At 44.6% G+C, this 13434-nt stretch overlaps 1 protein-coding gene across 6 annotated transcripts in view; it reads left to right on the top strand.

Annotated features, from left to right (window-relative positions):
• nrxn3b (neurexin 3b) overlaps nt 1–13434 on the top strand; it is a 278223-nt gene that overhangs the window by 201478 nt on the left and 63311 nt on the right. For all 6 annotated transcript variants that reach the window (XM_084031039.1, XM_084031042.1, XM_084031041.1 and 3 more), the window contains one exon: nt 10245–10426. In XM_084031039.1, the coding sequence (XP_083887165.1) occupies nt 10245–10426 (182 nt within the window). The remainder of the gene's footprint in view (nt 1–10244; nt 10427–13434) is intronic.

The following is a 13434-nucleotide window of genomic DNA, read 5'->3' as shown; positions in this document are numbered from 1 at the left end:
TAAAAAGTTAACCATTCAGCCACAAGTACCTTCTTTTACACTCGTATCCTATTATGGAACAGTTTGACACTAAACTTGTCCAAAATTGTTGACGGTCTTTTAGAAGGTTAAGACCTATTTATGGAACAAGGTGACAGTATGTGGAATCTGATTTATCATGTCTATTTATGCCCTATTTATGCTTTTACTAGATATGTATTTTTTTCTTTACTCTTATAACTTTCAGTAACTTTGGTTTCTCTTTGGATTTGTGTTTGATGTCAGCGTCAGCGTTCTTGTGTCTTTGTGTCTTATATGTTGACACCAAGGACCATGTTGGAAATAAGAGTCATCACTTTAACATGTTCTCCTTTGGATTATGTTTCTGTCTCTTAGTTCCAAAATAAAATCAATCCATCAGAGAAGTATATTTACATGATTTCTGCCAACGGCAGTTTATTAAGTGTCCTACCGACGGAAGGCCTTTGTGTTGCCACGTCCACGTGTGCATGCAGCACACAAACAGAACGGACTCATAAAGCACTGCTCTGTTACGCTGCTAGTGCTCCACTGGGTCCCTTTAAAAGCTGCTAATGAAATGCAAAACTCAACTATAAAATAAGCTTCTGAGATCATAAATTCTGAAAGCCTCTTTCCAATTTCTAGGGAGTTTAACCACACCCCCTCCTTAGCCCCAAATTGACTTCATAAATACAAATAAAAGAGAAGCTCATGGTGAAATGTGTCAGCGGTGGCTGTTTTCTGCAGCTTCTTTCTTTCCTTCTTCTCTGAATGGATCTCTCGCGTTTACGGCTCTCTCTTTTGGTTCTTTTCAATTTCATCTACAGTTGGATGAGTGAAGCTCGTTTCCACATGTGTTGCCTCACCAGCTGTAAAGGACAAAGAACAACCAGTTATGGAAATCAGTGTTTGTTCAATCTAAACATTCCCCACTCCTTGGACCAAAAAAGGCAAGTTTGTAAAAAAGTTGTGAGTGAGTCATAAAGGCCTCGGGATCAGACCGGTGACTGAGGTTTCTGTGTTGTATTTGTGTATAAGGGCCTTTCAGTTATTGAAGAGAGACAGGGGAGAGTGAGACAGACTGGAGGAGAGCGAGGAGGAGTTCTGGGCTCTCCTCACAGCCTTGGCAAGGCAGACAGGCTGCACTGTCCTCTGGGGAGGATTCAATTATAAATGATGCTTCCACTCGGACCCATCCTGGAATCCCTTATTCTTTAGGAGCTCTTCTGTACCTAATCCTCAGCAGGGTTTGGTGTGGCCTGCCTCTGAAGTGATATGCCTCACACACATTGTGTGTCATGCATTATGAATGATGGGAAGGAGACACTCATGTCCTAATTTTGCTGAGAGCAGTGTGAACATAAACACTAGAGCTGACAGAATACTGATTCCCGCCATAGAAAGGAGCAGGATTGAGTCAGGTTTTAAGGAGCTTTAGTGTCCCAAATATTGTTTTTGTTTATGCCATCTCAAGCTGACTGATCTCCACCTTTGCCGCCCGGCTTTGTGTGTCCCCTCCTCTTTTACCCAGCATCCATCTCTACTCTCTCCGTCCTTGTACCTTCTTTCCTTTCATCTCTCTGCAACGTCTCGCTCCCCTTTCTAAAAAAAATGCTTCTGGTGGCAGCGTGCAGCATTAAAGTCAGCAGACAGGTCTTCTTTGTAGCCTCGAGTGCTGTGTGCATCCCCTCCCACCCACCTCCCCTGAAATCCTCTTCAGACCCCCTTCCCTCTTCCCCTTCCAACCAGAGAGAATAGGAGCTGACATCTCCAGAGAACCGGGAAAAAAATTCATTTAAAGCCCTTCCTCTCTGTCCGCTTGCCGCTACAACAGAGAAGAGTGTCAGGCATGCAGGGGGGAGGAGGGGGGGGGGGGGTGAGACGGGCTATCAGAGTTTTGCAGTAATGAGAGCAGAGTTGTTATGGCTCACCTTCTGCCGTTCTCGTCTGTGTGCATGTGTGAGTACTTTCACTTGTGTACTCACATTTGCGCCTTTGCAGTGTTACATGGAGCTGACGTGAGGATACAACTGCTCCGTTCATGGGTGTCTGTGAGTCCATCGCAGCCAGCGGAGGCTGATTTGACATGCCTGTGAATAAGGAACCAATGTCTTTGCTCTGAGAGGAGGGGAGGAGGAGGAGGAGGAGGCTGAATATCCCAGGCTCGCATTGATGCCACTTGACCCTGTCCATCTGTGTCCCTCTGTTGGCCACATCTTTCCTCCTGTGGAACGTGACTCTCCCACCACTCTCCCTCTCCACATCTCCCCACTTTTGCCTCAGCGACATGATGCAGATGGCAAATCAAGCTGTTCATCATTGAAATATGTCCCCCCGCCAGTGAAGGGTGACAAAAAAGACAAGAACTTTTTTTGATTGAGCCATCTCAGCGCTTGTGGCGTCGTTTGTAAGTCACTGCACCTCAAGTGTTTCTGGGCTTATTCCAACTGCAGGTATTCCACATTCATCTCAGGCTGCCGGGGAGGGAAGAACCGTTGTGGAAGACGTACAGTCATCTTTTAACAGTTGGCCAGTTCATTTATCAGGTTTGTCCCACAAACAATAGGAACATAAAAAGGCCCGTTGGTGTCCAACTGTGCAACAGCAGGTGTCTGCTGACCTCGCATCATTCCTGGTTTCTCCCTCCAAGGTCGGACTGTGTGAACTATGGACGGGTCTGCATGACGTCCCCTGTAGCTCTCTGAAGAGTTGTTCACAGTGGGAGGCTCCGGCCGTCTCCATCTTTGGCAGTGATGTCATTCTCATCCAACAGTGGTGGAGGTGAGACAGCGACCAGCTGGTGCTCAAAGCAGCCACACCCTTAATTATGCACAACTTCAACCCTTAGTAGGATGTAAACGGATGAGTTATACAAGCAGCCATGAACTGTGATAACAGATCACATTGTTGTTTTTGGAAACTCTGGCATTTTAACAACTTTTTGGTTCGGTTGCCTCTTGTTGTAGCCTTACCCACCAGCTCACTGGTCGTTTCCTGTCACCTGCACTGGAACCAACAACCGACTCCTAGCAAAACTGTCAGCACTAAATCTCACCACAGCAGAGAGGCCTTAGCCTCCCTTGGAATGGTTGGGCAACTGTAGCACAAAAGCAACCGCTAGTGTTTGACTGCTCAATCCCCCGAGTGGAGCTGCTGCCCAGCGGCTCAGACTTTATCATCTGGGTGCTGCTTTGCAGACCAAGCAGCAGCAGGAGCTCGCCTGACCTGCTGCCTCGCGTTGTTGGATTTCAAGAGTGTGTTTTTGGCTCATAAATGGCCTCATAAAGTTAGAATACGACTCTGACAAAATGTTACACCAAGTAGAGCAATCCATACGATTGTCTGCATGCAGCGTGTAGACTGGGAGATAACTTTCTCAGCTAGATTCACAGACTTTGTTGTGTTATTGCCTAGTTTTCTGCAACCGTTTAACATTCATTTAAATGTCATTAAGTTAACATGAACATTCCCTGCCAGTGATCAAAAACAATACACACATATAATGCGGAATAGGTTAAAAAATAAGACTTTTCCTCAGGGCAAATCTCTGTAAGAAACCACAGTGTCTTTATCCCAACGGTGTGTGTATCTCCCAGCATGTTACCTGCACATATATCATCCTACAGCGCTGGCTTCTCACCCTTCACTCTGCAAACTCGGACCGCTGTGTGTGTGTGTGCTGCGTGCTAATGCTGCAGCGCATCATAACGGGGAACACGCGGTGTAAATCATTCAGGGCTGGCTGTTTTCTTCACAACACGCTGCCCATCATCCATCAAACCCTGCAATGTGTTCACTAACACTGATGGCTGATGGGACGTGTGGACACCACACACGTGCACACACATAGACTTTCATATGTTTGTTATTAGCTATACACTTGCTTAGAGAGAGAGAGAGAGAGAGCCTTCAATCATCAGTCTCGTCCCTCACTCTATCCCAGAGGGGAGAGGCAACAGTTGGAAATATGAATTATGAAATGATAAGAGGTTGTAAAATGGAGATAAATCCCGGTGATTACACAGCTCAGTATCTGGCAATTCGATTCCTCTGTCAATGATTCTTTATTGTAGCTGTGTGAAGGACAGCAGGCCTAATAATTCCCCATGTATGAAGCTCGGCAGGGGGAAGCATCGTAATCATAAGAGTTCTTTTGAACGTGATTGAAGAGGCAATTATATTTTGCATCTCACTTTTAGGATTTTTTTTTTTTTGGCTCCTCTTTCCTTTCCTCGTTTTCCGATGGCAAAATTCGACCACATCAAACCATGTTTGTCTTCTCTTCCCGTCCCCCGGGGTGCCAGCGCTGCAGAAAGCCCAGGAGATGATACAAGGAAGACATAAAAGCACATAAACAACACACACCAAGGAGAAAGGCAAGGCAGTGTGTGTGTGTGTGTGTGTGCGTGCGTGCGTGCGTGTGTGTGTGTGAGTTAGACTTTAGAGCATGTACCCACTGCAGTTCAGCGCCTCATGGGTAGCTGGCAGTGTTACCTTTGTCTTTGCAGCTATGCACACACACACACACACACACACACACACACACACGGACATCCACTGGAATAGAAACCTCTTGACCACCGCCTCCCTGCAGCTGGACAGACAGTGATGTGCTGTAGGTCCTCTGTTTAAACAGCATGGTGTGAAGCAACCAATTACTCAGTTATAACAGACGTGCAGCAGCTGCTCTTCTAGTTCTGCCCTTTTATGCATTGTATTGCTGTCTGGCATAGTTTAAATGTGTCTAAATGTTTTACCAACATACACTGTCCTGGAGCAGAAGCTTGACAGGAAAGCTTCTTTTCTCCACCCACATTGTTCCTGCTGGTCAAGTCAATTGAAACTGACCTTCCATCATTTCTGGCTCTATGTGAAAATACTGTATCCTCCTCTTTTTTTCTCTAGTTGGGTGATGTCATGTGGGGGGCCTGGAGGACAGGACATAGTTCTGTTCTGCAGACAGGTGTCCTGACCTTCTGTCTGCACTCCCATGCCTCGGGGGACCTCAGCGAAATAGGGGCCAAGGCTGTGACCTAGTCTCTCATCCACAGTTTGTATCTAAACGGAGGCACACCGCAGAGCCTATGAGTCACAACACAATGGATGAGTGCAATGCTCTTTATTTCTAGTTAGAAATACATCAACCCTTTTGTATTGCCAATGTAGAATAGAATGCCTTTATTGTCATTGCACGATGCACAACAAAATTGGCTTTGCATCTCCAAAATACCACACACACAACTTTCCATAGATATAACATATAACAATAGAAAAATAGACAAAGAACGATATCAGATATGTGCACTGTAGATGTTACAAAGGTCAAAAGAATGCTTTAAACAGTATTACGTGGTAAATTAGTTTCAAGTGATTTGTTGGAGGCATTGTTCCACAATTAGGAAATTACATACAGTCATTTTATGGAGTTGAGCTCAGTGAAGGCTGCGTGATCAAACTGTCTTTGAGCCTGAAGCCTGGAGCACTCTGTCGCTGCCAGATGGCAGCAGAGAGAACGCAATGTAAGGTCACTTCAAAAATAAGACCTCCCAACTTTCTCTGTTGCTTTAAACAGTGGACCAAACTATGGAAGGGCCTGGAAACCCTGAGGAGCTTACACTGATGCGCTGCGTGCCTCTCTTCGGCTGCTTTACGACGCCAACAGTGTGTAGCTAACGCAGAATACTTCGTTGAGTAGCTCTCTATGCTAACTAGGAATAGTTGATGACTTCTGTAGCTAACATGATGTATTACCACAACCACAGCCATCATTTGTGTTGTGTTAAAAAACAAAGGTGTATCACAAATGATTGTATTCACGAGATGATGACGGTGATGCAAGGAGGGCCAGCCGACTAGCTATCTGTAAGCTAAGCCAAGTCCGTTTAGCCAGCTGACGTAGCCGTGTGCATCTGCTGCTGGTAGCTTATCAAGGCATTTACATACATAGGAACATTACAGCTCGTGACAATATTCTAAGTATGATATCTGACTTGAATGTCACGTCATGGTTTTCTCAAGTCGTAATATTTCATTTCATTCAGAGCCTTTTCCCGTGTCCCGTCCCATCTCTGACAAATCAATGGACCACCCATATGCTACAATTAGATTTCAAATGGCCCCCCTCCAATACCCACTGGCCATGGCAAGATTGCATTATTCAAATATGGAGATGAAAGTCCCCTCTGATCCACCAAAATAACATCTTGTGCAGTAATCTGTTTGTAGATTTGATTCCTTTGATGATATTTTCCCTCTAGTTGGCTTTTCACCAAGGCATCATGGCTGTGGAAGGCGTCGGATGCTTCCTTTCTGCTTCTCACCCACATGGCACTAAGTTGTCACCCATTCATTACAACAACAACAAAAATAGATTTGACTTTTTTTTTACACTAACAAACGAGTGACAAATTACACGGAATTACACTGGATGTGTGAAACAGATGTGAGGATATGAATATGGTTCATGTGTGCTGTTGTTTTGGTTGGAGGGAGTATTGATACGTGTTTGTGTGCATGTACGAATGTGGACAGAGACGTGTTCATAGATTGAATTATTATCACACTCATCATTATTATAACACTGACAAATAAGTTCAAAAGCTAACTAAATAGTTAGAATAGTAATATTATTAGTATCATCACCTGTGGCTCAGAGCGAGTTGTCTTCCAATCGGAAGATCGGCGGTTTGAATCCCGGCTCCTCCAGTCTGCATGCAGAAGTATCCTTTGGCAAGATACTGATCTCCCAATTGCCCCTGATGTTGGGCCATCGTTGTGTGAATGTGTGTGAATGAGTTAGATAACATTAGATCCTGATGCGCAGGCGGCTCCTCTGCCATCACTGTATGAATGTGTGTGAACGGGTAAAAGTCGCCTTGAGTAGTTAGCTAGAAAAGCGCAATATAAATGTAGGTCCATCATTGTGAATAATAACATGAAGGAAAGAAGATACAAAACAAATAATGATAACATTCAGTCAATTAATAGTATGCCCAGGGAGGTGCCCAGGATGAAGGTGATTGTCGAGGGCTAATGGACTCTCCCCGTTGTGCCTCTTCTTATTCAGTGTTCTAATCTCTTTCTCTCAGCTGTCATTGACTTGGACTCCAGTCAGTGTTCATCTCTGAAAAAATGCCCAAAGATCACATGAAAAGTCTGCAGTCATGACAAGAAAACAAGAACACAGGAACCAAAGGAGCAAATGTAGATTTTTGCATCTTCCAAAAGACAAACAACAAATTGGTTTGCTTTAACCGTACCTGTTAACCTCATGGCTTCAAGGCGTTTGTCTGGATAAACTTCCTTCATGCGATGCTGAACCAAGCAAATACAGGGGAAAGTCCATTACTGTGTGCACGGTGACACAGGCCCCTCCTCTGTAGAGGTCGTCTTAGTAACGAACCAAGTCGTTTTCGTGACAATAAACAATTCTTTTTTGTTGCACTCTTGCACTTTGAATTAATTGTGCATTAATATCTTTTTGCTAATGTAACATTACACACTGCTTCAAAACAGCCAAAGCAATATCTGTTAATTTATTTTTATGTTAATGAAGAAAAGCTCCTGCCCTTTTTTTTTCATTTTTGTATTATATTTTCAGCGTAACAAATTTTTAATACGGGTCAAAAAACCTTGAAAAAGCCTATTGTTTATTAATGTTTTGGGTTAATGCCCAGGGAGGTGTTAGTCAAAGTAATTGATAGCAGGAATGCTAAAATATGTCAGTAAAGTTCAAATATGCTGTTGCTTCCCCTCTTCTCATCTAATTAGTTTCCTTGCAAAAGCGTTGAAATTCAATTATGGCGGTGCTTCTTACATCCACACTTGAGTGGAAAAGCCGTTCTGCTCTGTGGTGAAGTTTTTTTTTCAAGTGAAACTCTTGACCGTGTGAGTTCAGCCTTGTACTCACGGTTGCAAACCCTCCGCGCACTTCTTCTCTGCTGAAATCTTCAGACGGGCATCAGAAATGATGCCACATTTTGATGGCTTTACGCGCAATGAATGCATGAATTGATATGCGGCGGACTTCCTCTCCGTGAGCCGTCTGGGCCCAGCAGGTTTTCAGGGAGATGAGCCGCACGTCAGCCATCTCGGGTTCTCTCCTCTATGTACTTGTGCAGATAATCACCCACTTGAGTGATCGCATGTGAGAAGGCGTCGTGTTTTGAGTGTTCACTGCGCACATTTCTATTTCACGATGTGCATTTGTCCCTCCGACAGCCTGCCTGTGTGTGCGTCAGTCGGTGTGTGTGTGTGTGTGTGTGTGTGTGGCTTCCTGCGTGTGTGTGTGTGTGTGTGTGTGTGTGTGTGTGTGTGTGTGTGTGTGTGTGGCTTCCTGCGTGTGTGTGTTGCCGAACATTGTCTGCTTGAAACACTAAGCAAATCTCCTCAATGTGATAATTGGCTCCCCGGGGTGCTTGTATCTTTGCTGCTCATCATCGTCATCCCCTTCAGAAAAAAATAGTGTAGTGTGTGTGTGTGTGTGTGTGTGTGTGTGTGTGTGTGTGTGTTAGATGAGATAGGCGAAGTGTGCTCGTTTGCCGAGAGAAACTGATCCCAAGTCCGCCTGAACTCTTTTGGCAAGAAGAAACTCTTGAGGCATTGAGACACGGGGCCAGATCCGGTGCAACCTGGCTGCAGGCTGTGAACACGCATCGCCGAGCCGCAGAGGACATGAGCTATTTGAGGCAGGTGATACATGATGCAAACATCAGATATAATTGCGGCAATGTCATCGAGAGCAATTGAGTGATTTTGTTCTTCCTCTTCACAAAAAAAAGAATATAAATCTCAGAGGAAGGCATCTTTGTTAAACCAGCCATGTAAGGTTATTAGTTACCAGAAGAAGCAGTTGTTTGCAGCTCGAGCTGCTTCAATTGTCTCCGTATTCTCGTGTCACATAAACGACCTTAGCTGGTGGTTTGCGTTGCTGGCGCCCGAGGCGTGTAAAATGCACACCTGTTTGTGCGCCTAAAGGCAAATAGAGACGCTCATGTGGCTCGTAGACTCTCTCCCCCTGTCTCCCCCTGTCTCACCCATATGTTCTTGCAGTCTCCAGGGTATCCTGGACCACAGAGCAGATTGTTGGCTGCTTCATAGGGGAAACAGTGAGACAGCTGGACACCCATCACAAGGCCAAACAGATGTTCAGGTGACTTAGGAAGGAATGGGAAAGTGAGAACAACAAGGGGAGAGGGGTGATGTGGAAGGAAGGGATGCAGAGGGATAAAAAAAAAAATGTCTACATAGACGTTAAAGCTCAGACTTGGTTAGCAAAACCCCAGCAGCGTCAGAGGTGGGCTGAATGCTTTCCACTCTCCTCGGGCCACAGAGTGTTTTTCCTCTCTGATATTGATTCACCCGCTAGTCTATCTGCTGTAGGTCTCATGCCTTTGATCTCTTGATTATCTTTGCCTAAATGTGGAGGAGATGACTAAGAGGCTCGAGGATTCAGTGGTTTAATTCCGACGCACCTTAGGGAACGTTCGGAAGTTGGAATTGAATCCGACCCTGCAACCAAATGGTGAAACTTCTCTCTCTTTTTCACGTGATGATAGAAAAAGGAAATCCACAAACAACTTTAACAGATTCTTTGGCTCAGAGCCAAGTTTGATCCAGTCAGAGCCTCTAATCTGACACAGATCTGCATCGTGTTATAACAAAATTGTTCATTCTGGTGAGCTCCTCTAGCCCCACCGGGTCTCAGCCTCTTTTTTTACATTGCATCTGTCACACTAAACTAGACGAAGATTCTTCGATTTCCCCCCCACCCCTTCTCTTCTTTCTTGTGCCAGCCTTTGTTCTTTGGTTGCAGGTCTCATATATAATACATGAGGATTGGGAGACTTATCCGGTTCTGGCCGTACTGGCTGTTATTCCCTGGAAAGGGGCTATATTTAAGAACTGGATAGGTCATAGAAGGAGCCAGGGGAGCTGCTGACTTCTACCCGAAAGGTGCTGGTGGCTGAATACCATTAAAAACCGAAAAAAGAACTCCACACAATTACATTGTAGCAGTGGTATAGTAGCTGTAGAGGAATTACAGCAGGTTTAGCCCTTCATGGAGGTGTGGATGGAGTTTTGTTAGGAAAGAGTCTTGCTGAGGACACTGCTCCCGAGTGTCCAGTTACAGTATGTTTGTACAACACAGGATTACACTTTACCCCATTCTCTTTCTAATCTGCCTCCGTTTCTCTTAGAATACATCTCGTTCATGCCCCTGTTTGCTTCTTCTGTTTCCACAGCTGGCACCACCTACATCTTTGGTAAAGGAGGCGGCCTGATCACATACACGTGGCCCAATAATGAGAGGCCGAGCACGCGGACGGACCGGCTGGCCGTGGGCTTCAGTACCACCATCAAAGACGGCATCCTCGTCCGTATCGACAGCGCCCCACGTCTGGGGGACTACATCATGCTCCACGTTGTAAGTACTCATGTCTGGACACCACCGCTGATTGGTGTGTGTGTGTGTGTGTGTGTGTGTGTCAGTGTGGTGATGATTGATGCTGTGAAGTGGATGATCGGTTACTATATAATCTTGACTCAACACTGGCTCTTTGATTATGAAATCAACTACTTGAGGAAAGCAGACATGCAGCTAAATCCATGTGAACCGGAGTCAGGTAACTAGACAGTTGAACTAGCCGCCCGCTTGTCGTTCAGTGGCATCCTTCCTGAAACAGACATCACATGACGGTAGCTCCTGTGCGGCGGCGCTTCATCAAACAGTCCAGCGGTGCCGGCTAGTTAGTTTCACTTCCACTCAATGAAGCCGACATGTGTTCACTGCCTTCACTGAGACATACACTGATGCAAGGACGTTTAGCTGAGCTGTAGGGAGGGAAGAGACACGGGACACGATGGGGAGACTGAGACACAGAGACAGAGAGAAGTGATGAAGATGAGAGAGAAAGAGCAGGACAGGATGAGTGCGATGCCACTATGCTGTTCAGGACAACACACTTTGCTTACGTTAATTACAGTTTGAGACGCATTTCTCTTATTAACATCCAAAAATTCAAACTTCCAACACAAAGGTAAAATGAAGTAAATGATTTGAATGCAGGTTGGCAGGAGAAGTGAGGACTCAGAGAAAGGGACAGACAGAGAAGACAGGCTGAGAGAGCACAGGCGTGTCGATTTCCTTTTACTTGAAAACGTTCATTGTCAGCATCCGTTTTCAGATGTTCTGTGATTGAAGCTCTTCTGCATTTGCAGATTGTAGTGTGGATCATTTAACCTGATGCTAATGCATTACTGCTGACACATCATTTATGCTACTGTACACTCACTTGGTTTGAAAGCTGTTATCCATTATTAGAGGGGCCGGTCCTCAAACCTGCTCGTTAGTAGCTCAGTTTTTGGACTTTCTAAAACCCTGCGTACAGCCATGACTCCTTTTATTAGACTGAGGCTAAACATCTGGTTCAAGCTAATATAATATGAATTGTTTTATATCCATGTTAGCTCCTCTTATCATGTTGCCAGCATTGCAAACATGGCTCACCAAGAATACGGCCACAAACAGACCTGTGAACCATTCCTCCAGCTTTAAATATTCCAGTCTTCAGGTCAAATTCTGCCCATCATTCTCAAACTGAATTATACAAACAGTGAGATCAATAAACCCAAAAAATAGATAACTTACTCCTCTGCTCTAAGCCTCTGCTCACCATCCCCTTCCTGAATAACCCGACTTCTCCACCACATTGGAACTGGCTCCCAGCATGAATAATGAATGCTGCTCTCCATCCATATGCAGTGTGTTCCCACACGTTGGGAGAAACACGATAGAGAACGGAGGGCTGCGAGTTGGAATTCTTGGCCAGACGTCCGTGCATCCGTGCGGCATCTTAATAATCTCACTTCACGACCTTGGGTTTGACTCGTTTACATAAGCATTAAGTATTTAAATAATCACCAACAGTAGCTAGATGAATGCAGAGCGCCAAATCAGTGTGGCGGCGGGATGTAGAGGCGGTGGTGGTAGGTGATTGGTGGGGGGGGGGGATTGCTGCTGACGGCATGCAAAAAAAAAAAAAAGATGTGATGAGGAGGAGGAGCTACAGTTGCGAAAGCAGATTGAAAATCGTTTTCTTCTTTAAGAGCTCCCCTCATCTCCAGAGTGCTGGCCATGTGGTGCAGAAAAGCAGCCATCTGCTCTGCAAAGATGAGGGCCAACAATAAGCAGTTTAGAGCTGCCTTTACAGTATGGAGATATAAAGTGTGTGTGTGTGTGTGTGTGTGTGTGTGTTTGCATATGTTTGCACAGGTGAGAGAGGAACTTTGATGGCGGATAGATAAGAGTTGATAAAGAAGTGTAATGTAGGAAACACTCAGTGTCCCTTACCGACAGTAATTGCATGAACCCCTAAAGGATGGAAGAGGAATGCATTTTTAATTCAAGCTTTTGAGATATCACAGCATAGCTAGCCAAGCAGGGAAGTTCTTTTAATTTGGCTTCAAATCGCTGGGCGGTGAACGTCTTCATTCCTCCAGTCTCATGGCGCTAATGAATTTATGAAAAGAGTAACTGGAGATTTCACTAATTCATTCAGAGAAGCATGTTCTGAACATAGGGAACATTGTACTGATAGTATTTCAAATGACCTGTACAAACAAAGTTGGTTTCATTTAATATTAACAGTAATTGTATCCTTAAACTATAGAATACACAAAAATCACAACACACCAAGGCTCCATTTTCCTCAAAATTACACTGTGATTGAACAAATCCAAGTTTAAGTCCAAGTAAAGAAAGCTGCAGAGATAGTGTTTTGCCACAGGTGAATGGTAAATAATTAATTAGACCTTGATTGAATATTTATCTGTGAGACTTGTGGGTTTGGTTGCATCTTGAAGAAAATAAACCACTGCTTGACCTCACTTCCAATGGTTGTTGGTGTTTTCATGGATTACATTGTAGACTAGTCTCTCCAGTTCTGTAGTTGTGTGAAGATTGAACCTCTAAAAAAGGTTACCATAATATGAGTATTGTATTTGCAGCTTAAAAAAACTTTGCTTTGTCAAGTTTTATGTGGTAGAAAATGCAATAATATTAGCAGATATTTCAGATGTCACTGAAATGTCATTAGATAATAACTCCTAATGATAGACGTCAGGTTTTTGCTGTCAGCGGTTGGACGAAAAGGTTAAACACGTTTACCCCTGTCGATTCTGAATATATGTCTAACCAAAGGTCTTATCAGGCCCAGGGCCTTTACTTCTTTTTTCTACAGGGGGCCATTACCATAGCCTTTGCAATTATAAGGTCACTACTTGGGAATCAGCACACTAAAGTCTAAATACAGTAGGCACACGCTAACATTTAGGTGGACTCAGATTGTCTGAGAGGTGGTGGCAAATAATATGAAAAGTGTCCCACCTGCCATAGGGCCCCAGCACGCGAAACATAGACTAGAAGGCACTTCA

Source organism: Eutrigla gurnardus, assembly GCF_963514095.1.
Source record: "Eutrigla gurnardus genome assembly, chromosome: 16".
Classification (NCBI taxonomy): domain Eukaryota; kingdom Metazoa; phylum Chordata; class Actinopteri; order Perciformes; family Triglidae; genus Eutrigla; species Eutrigla gurnardus.
This window is presented reverse-complemented; position numbering and strand designations above follow the sequence as displayed.